Consider the following 7,856-nt stretch of genomic DNA (forward strand, 5'->3'; position numbering starts at 1 on the left):
TGTCATATGGTTGGAATTATACTCTGTAGCCTCTTCAGGTTGGCTTCTATGGCATAACAATGTGCATTGAAGGTTCCTCTGTCTTTTTTGTGCCTTGACAGCCCATGTCTTTTGATTGTTGAATGATATTCCTTTGTATGGATGTACCATAGCCTGTTTTGTGACTGCTGGTTTGCTATTTGTTTTAGGATAGGACCATGAGACTGTGGAATATTGAAGAAATTGATGAAATTCCTTTGGTAATCAAGTACAAAAAGGCCGTGGGCTTAAAGTTGAAACAGGTTGGTATTGGGTAAAATTAAGCCCAGTGAAGGCTTTCGTTAGTTCCCTCTATAAATTAATTTATCATTTGAATGAACTTTGGGCACCTGGAGATGCAATCGTGAACAAACAGACCGACATTTTTGCCCCAGGGGAGCTTAAATTCTAAGAGAGGAAACAAAGAGGAAAGACACAAGAAAAATGTGTAGTAAGTCTCATGGTGATAAGTAATTGACAGAAAAATACATAGGAAACAGGAATAGGAGTGCTGGAGGTTGCAAGATTTTAAAGGGTGGTCAGGATAGGTCTCATTGAGGACTGACCGCTGTGTCGACTTGAAGGTGGTGAGGGGGTGAGCCGTGCAGATATTTAGAGGAAAGAACTTCCAGCTGGATGTAGTGTTTCACGCCTGTAATCCCAACATTTTGGGAGGCTGAAGCAGGCGGATCACCTGAGGTCAGGAGTTCGAGACCAGCCTGGCCAACATGGTTAAGTCCTGTCTCTACTACAAATACAAAAAAATTAGCCAGGCTTGGTGGTGCACACCTGTAGTACCAGCTACTCGAGAGGCTAAGGCAGGAGAATCCCTTGAACCTGGGAGATGGAAGTTGCAGTGAGTTGAGATTGCGCCACTGCACTCTAGCCTGGGTGACAGAGCGAGACTCTGTCTCAAAAAAAAAAAAAAAAAAAAAAAAGAGAAGAAAGAACTTCCCAGCATAGAGAACAGCCAATGCAGAGCCTGAGAGGCAGGAGCCAGCCTGGTGCGTCCGAGGGGTGGAGTGAGGGGGCTTGGAGGGGATGAGACCTGCAGGAGCACTGGTCAGTGGAGGAATGGCCGGGTACACAGCTGGGCACTGCGTGAGCCTCCTACCCTGGGCAGGTCCCCAGTGCCCCACTTCCCATGCAAAAGGCTTAGGTGCCTGCGCTTCTCTAGTGCAAGAGCTTGGTGGTCGGGCCAGCATATTTTCTGCTTCACCAGGCACAGCTGGGGCTGGCCACAGAGGCTGTCCCTGGGCAGCGGAGGCAACTCCCCGCTGGAGCCTCTCTGTGCACACACCTGGCTGCTGCCTTGGAGTGCGGGCTGGGCCCCTTTAAGTCCTTCCCTGGGAATCCTGGAGCCGCCTAGACTTGGCCTCCTCTCAGAAGGTTCGGCTGGGAGCCACTGCTTCTGGGAATGGCTAATTTGGGAGCCGCACTGCAAGGCAGTTCTGTGAGGGGTGGGACTCACATGGACCTTGTCCCTGTGGCGGTGTTGGCCCTTAAACTGTGAAAGCTGACTTGCTACAGAGCAGTGATGGCCCTTGTTTTTCACCGGCCACCTACGGCAAGGCCTGGGAGCCGCCTCCTCTGTGAGCCCTGTTGTTCTGGGGTTGGACCGTGGGATGTAGGAATGTAGGATAAGATAGGTAAAGGATCAAATTTCCTTTTTTCTTTTTATTTCTTTTTTGAGATGGAGTCTCGCTCTGTCGCCCAGGCTGGAGTGCAATGGCGCGATCTCGTCTCACTGCAACCTCCGCCTCCCAGGTTCAAGCGATTCTCCTGCCTCAGCCTCCCGAGTAGCTGGGACTACAGGCGCCCACCACTACGCTGGCTAATTGTTTTGTGTTTTTATTAGAGACGGGGTTTCACCATGTTGGCCAGGTTGGTCTCGAACTCCTGAGCTCAAGTGATCCGCCCGCCTCAGCCTCCCAAAATGCTGGGACTACAGACGCAAGCTATCCGCACCTGAACTGGGATCTAATTTATTTCTTGCAAAAAAGGAAAAGAAAGAGGCCTACCTGAAGCTGAAGCAAGGATGAGCCTGCTGCATTTGACTTGCTCTGAATCAATCAACATGAGAAGCCTCAGAGGCCAGGCTCCCCCGAGGCCTGCCCCAGGTGGGGTTTACCCGCCTCTCCAGCAGGCCTCAGTGTCCTGGAGTGGGCAGAACAGCAAAGCCCAGGGGCTGGGAGAGCCAGGGCAGGGGCGCGCCACCTTGCAGGCTCTTCTCCAGGGGACCATGCATGGCGGGAACCCCTGAGGGGCCTCTGCCCATGGCCTAGGAGACCTCATCCCATGGCACTCTTGCTTGTTAGTGGGAAGCAGACGTGATGGGTGAGCTGTGCCATTTGTTTTCAGTGTACTCTGTGAGCTTTGGCCAGAAACAGGCTCAGGGACGCAGGAGGGCACCTAGCACCTGCATCAATCTGCTTCACACCCCTGCTTTGTTCAGAAATCTTGCCTACTTGCGTCTCATGGTTCTGTAAAAGTTGGGTGTTCTCAGGATGTCAGGGAGTCATCCTCTCAGTCCCACAATTTTACTCTGCACGGAACAATGGATGGGGCAGGACACTCACCCCCATCCTCCCAACTGTCAAGGGGCTTGCCACGCATGTCCTCAGGACCCCCATGGCAGGAGACATGAGCTGGCAGGACCTGCTTAGCCATTGGTGGGGAAGCAGCCTGTGCTCATTCTCTCTGCAATTTCCACCTTTGTGGGGTTAGAGATTCCAGAGAGGGGCTGCGCCCAGTGGCTCACGCCTGTAATCTCAGCACTCTGGGCTGCCAAGGTGGGTGGATCACTTGAGGCCAGGAGTTCAAGACCAGCCTGGCCAACATGGAGAAACCCCATCTCTACTAAAAATACAAAAATTAGCAGGATGTGGTGGTGCACGCCTGTAATCCCAGCTACTCGGGTGGCTGAGGCAGCAGAATTGCTTGAACCTGGGAGGCGGAGGTTGCAGTGAGCCCAGATGGTGCCACTGCACTCCAGCCTGGGCAACAAAGTGAGACTCTGTCTCAAAAACAAAAAGAAAAACAAACAAACCAAAAAGAGATTCCAGAGAGGGGAACCCTTGCCTTGCCCCAGCTCAAGGTAGCTGGGAGAATTCTAATGGCATGCCTGGATCACCTCTGACCAGCACCTCCTTTCTGCTCTTTTAAAATATCCCATGTCAGTGCGAAAGATGTGACAGGCCTTTCTCCATCTTCAAGAGTGACACCTCTTCTGAAATGTTCACCCAATGCGTGTTCTGCCGGATAGATACAAGGGGCTTGCCAGCAGATCCTTCATCGTCATCATCATCATCGGAAAGGGAGAACTCACCGCCGCCAAGGGGAAGCAAGGATGACTGACAGCCACAGGCCCCTTTGAGTGACTCCTGCACAGGCTACCTAGCATGTAGGTTTCGGGGCTCTGCAGGGGCTTTCTCTTGGGCCCCTCCCAGGCTCAGTAGGCCTGTCAGACTGGGGCAGGACCCAAGCCCTGGCTGGACTCTCAGCACAGTGCCACCTCCTCAGCTCTCAGCTTGGGGAGTGAACACTTTACTTTCCGTTTTCACGCAGAATAAATCTAATTCTTTTGAAAACAAGCGTGCATGTGCATTTGAAAAGCAGTCTTGCTATTTCTAAGCTTTATGTCTTGGTGCTCATCCTGTTTGATTCTTGGAACACATATTAGACTCACATTGTGGAGTCTGGAGTTGCCCTGTAAGGTGACCTGTGGGGGCTGGCACCAGCAGTTCTGGAGAGTTTGTCAAATGAATATGACAAGGTGTGGGGCCCCCTCTGTGGACGTGATGGCAAGACACGAGTGCCTCCCTGGCTAATGCTCCCAGATGGCCACTTGCCCGGAGCAGAGGACGGTTTGGTTAGGCAAGGGGGTGGCGGTGGCATTGCCATCACGGGATGTCTCATGCTTTCTCCTCTAGACGTCTTAATTTCCAGAACCCCTTGCCTATGTGCAGCCCTCTTCCTGCTGCCACGGCATTTTGCACAGCGTGCATCAATCCAGAAATAGGCTGAGATAGGAGCTTAGTTTCCTATTGCACACCATGCTGGGTGAACCTTTCTGTGCATGCTGCAGGGATGCTGGGTGGATGGGTTGGCAGTGTTCGGCTTCGTAGATGCCCACAGGCCCTCTGGAAAGTGCGGAGACCAGTGGCTGGTGTAGTTGCGTGAGGACACCCAGAAGGGGTCAGTGAGAAACCAGGGAGGGGAGGGCCTTGCCTGCTCTGGCAGCAGAAACCCCTCCATGTAAGGTGTTGGTGCTCCACGCCAGCAGCCTGGGAACCCTGAAGTCCACGATCCCTCTTGAGCCTTCCGGACCCCTCGACTTTCCCCCAGCTCAGGATCCGCGGAAGTAGCGACTCAACTGAAGTTATAGTCCCGGGAGCTGGCAGGGCCCCGGTCTTCTCAGGCTGAGGTCGCGGGGCAGAATGGTCCGAAGCTCACCGGGGTCACAGTCGGACCGAGGCCAGGCTCCGCCCGCTCCGTGCAGCCCGAGCTTCCGGTCTCAGTCTCAGCTGCCTGTGTGAATCGGGAGCTACACTACGCGTGCGCCACAACAGGCCGAGTGTGTGCGCATGCGCGCGGCCCGTATGGTAAATAGTAATAAAGAATAGTTTCAGAAAGTACCTGCACGGGTGGCGCCGTGGCTTAGTTGGTTAAAGCGCCTGTCTAGTAAACAGGAGATCCTGGGTTCGAATCCCAGCGGTGCCTCAACCGAGCGTCCAAGCTCTTTCCGTTTTTGCTCCTGCACTTTTGTACTCTGTGCCTGGCTGCCCGATACTATGAGGGTGTGAGGGGGATCCCGAGCGGCCTAGGTAGACGGGCCCCCCCAACGGGGCGTGGCCTCGGCCACGGGGGCGGGTGCAGGCGGGCTTCGGACTCCACCTTCTCGGGTCTCAGGCTCTGTGGGGCGTAGGCGGCGCGGGGACCCAGGCGACCGCGGTTGCCATGGTGCTGGCTGGCCGTGGGAGGCGAGCGGGCGGGCTGGGAAGCAGCTGTGCGAGTCCAGCGAGGAGCCGGTGTTCGCCCCGAGGCTGCTTCCTCAGGGCGGGCGGTGGACGCGCTCTCCCGCGCCGCCTTCTGTGGCGTGGGTTCCTCACGCTAGTCTTCCTGGCTCCAAGCTGCCACTTGGGGGAGCCCACGCGGGTGCCGATCCTCGACGTTCGCCGGGCTTAGCTGAGCCTCGCAAAGGCCTGAAGATTGCCCGTCTCCCTGCAGCCGCGCAGTGGGTGCAGCCTTTTCACAAATGCAAGACCTGGGCCGGCGGCGAGGCCAAGGGGACCCCATGTGGAGGGATGCGGGACTGAGTCCGGTTAGCGTGACCCTCAGTCCGATGACTGCGTGGAAACTCCAGGCCAGGCAGGGGACTCTGCCCCAGCTGCAGACGGCCGGGTGTGGGCTGAAGCCAGCTGCCTGGGCTGGGGTTGGTTGCTCAGCGCTGGGGTTCTACCCACATTTGTATGTGGGAACCTATTCCTGAGCAAGTGCATTCGAGGCTTTGTGGGTGGTGGGGTAGGGTGGGGTGAGGCATTGGAGTTTTTACAAACATTCTCCAGGGTTTCACATGTCAAACCCGACAGGACAGTCCCAGTGCAGAAATTGCAGTCACGGCATAAGGCTGTGTAGTCAAATTCACCTGCCCCAGAAGCAGTTCCTCTTCCTGCCTCTTCTATGGATCTGGGTTTATTGTTTTTGTTTGTTTATTTCTGTCGTTTTCTAGTCAATTCTCGCGCCTTTGTATCTTGGTTGTTTTTGACTGACATTGCCCAGGAAAGCTTGTAAGGAGACTTTGACGCTTTGCAGTGCTGATAGGAGCGTTCACCTGGATCCAATTAGGGATGAATTTATTGGAAACTGGGCTTGCGTCATTGTGGAGCTGGTTTATTTCTGGCTCATACTTACGCCACTGCAATCCAGCCTGGGCGACAGAGCGAGATTCCATCTCGAAGAAAAAATAAAAATTAAAAAGTCCCTCATTGGATACAGGGTTTGAAATCTTTTCTCCGTTTCCTTTTCTCTTTGCTATTTATTTATTTATTTATTTATTTATTTATTTATTTACTGAGATGCAGTCTTTGTCGCCCAGGCTGGAGTGCAGTGGTGTGATCTCTGCTCACTGCAACCTCCGCCTCCCCGGTTCAAGCGATTCTCCTGTCTCAGCCTCCCGAGTAGCTGGGATTACAGGTGCACATCACCACGCCCGGCTAATTTTTGCATTTTTAGTAGAGACGAGGTTTCATCATGTTGGCCAGGCTGGTCTCGAATTCCTGACCTCAGGTGATCCGCCCCGCCCACCTCGGCCTCCCAAAGTGTGGGGATTACAGGTGTGAGCCACCGCATTTTTTTTTTTTTTTTTTGAGACGGAGTCTCACTGTGTCACCAGGATGGAGTGCAGTGGTGTGATCTCTGCCCACGGCAACCTCCACCTCCCGGGTTCAAGCGATTCTCCTGCCTCAGCCTCCCAAGTAGCTGGGACTACAGGCGCGTGCCACCACGCCCAACTAATTTTTGTATTTTTGGTAGAGACGGGGTTTCACCATGTTGGCCAGGATGGTCTCGATCTCTTGACCTCTTGATCCGCCTGCCTTGGCCTCCCAAAGTGCTGGGATTACAGGTGTGAACCACCGTGCCCGGCCTTCTTTGCTTTCTTGATACTGTCATTAGAAGTGCAAACGTTTCAATATTGATCAAGTCTAATGTATCTACTTTTCCTTTTTGCTTATGCTTTTGATGTCATATTCAAGACTCCATTGCCAAGTTCAAGGTCATAAAGATTTACACTAATGTTTTCTTATAAGGGTTTTATAGCTTTTGCTCTTACATTTAAGTTTTGGATCTACTTTGAGTCAATTTTGTATATGATGTGAAGGAGGGGTCCAACTTCATTGTTTTGCATGTGGATTTTCATTCATCCAAACGCCATTTGTTGAAAAGACCATTCTGTTCCCAAAGGTCTTGGCACCCTTGTAGAAAATCAATTGACCATAAATATGGGGGCTTATTTGTGGATTTCTAATTCTAGTCCCTTAATCTACATGTCTAGCTTTATGCCTGTGCCACACTCTTGATAACTATAGCTGTGTACTAAATTTTCAAATTGGGACGTATGAGGACTTCAAAGTTGTTATTTTCAAGATTGTTCTGGCTATTCTGGGTCTGTTGAATTTCCATGAGTTTTAGAATCAGCATGTAAATTTCTGCAAACAATCCAGTTGGGATTTTGATAGAAATTGCATTTGATAGAAATAAATCATTTGGGGGGATGTTGTTATCTTAATAATGTTAAGTTTTCTAATCCATGAACATGGACTGGCTTTCAGTTTATTTAGGTCTTCTTTAATTTCTTTCAACAAGGTTTTTAGTTTTCAGAGCATAAGTTTTACACCTCTTTTGTTAAGCACATTTCTAAGTATTTTCTTTTTTTGATACCATTATAAATAGATTTTTTTTTTTTTTTTTGAGAAGCAGTTTCACTCTTGTTGCCCAGACTGGAGTGCAGTGGTGCGATCTTGACTCACTGCAACCTCCACCTCCCAGGTTCAAGCAATTCTCCTGCCTCAGCCTCCCAGGTAGCTGGGATTACAGGCGTGTGCTACCACGCCTGGCTGATTTTTGTATTTTTAGTAGAGGCAGGGTTTCACCGTGTTGCCCAGGCTGGTCTCCGACTCCTCGCGTCAAGAGATCTGCCTGCCTCGGCCTCCCAAAATGCTGGGATTACATGCAAGAGACACTGTGCCCAGCCTGGGTCCCATATATTTCTTGCTGGGGTTATTTCTAGATACTGTGAATGGGATAATTCCATTTTTTAAAAATTGCATACTCCTGCT

The 7,856-nt window shown here is 51.7% G+C and overlaps 1 protein-coding gene and 1 non-coding gene across 2 annotated transcripts in view; both read left to right on the top strand.

Annotated features, from left to right (window-relative positions):
• WDR88 (WD repeat domain 88) overlaps positions 1-3,608 on the top strand; it is a 43,400-nt gene extending 39,792 nt beyond the window's left edge. The window contains 2 exon segments of the mRNA NM_001246428.1: positions 189-281; positions 3,199-3,608. Of these exon segments, the coding sequence (NP_001233357.1) occupies positions 189-281; positions 3,199-3,375 (270 nt within the window). The 3' untranslated portion in view covers positions 3,376-3,608.
• Positions 3,609-4,666: 1,058 nt separating this feature from the next.
• On the top strand, positions 4,667-4,740 carry TRNAT-AGU (transfer RNA threonine (anticodon AGU)). The gene has a single exon. It is a non-coding gene; the product is annotated as a tRNA-Thr (tRNA).
• The last annotated feature ends 3,116 nt before the right edge of the window (positions 4,741-7,856 follow it).

Source organism: Pan troglodytes, chromosome 20 (genome assembly GCF_028858775.2).
Source record: "Pan troglodytes isolate AG18354 chromosome 20, NHGRI_mPanTro3-v2.0_pri, whole genome shotgun sequence".
Lineage (NCBI taxonomy): Eukaryota > Metazoa > Chordata > Mammalia > Primates > Hominidae > Pan > Pan troglodytes.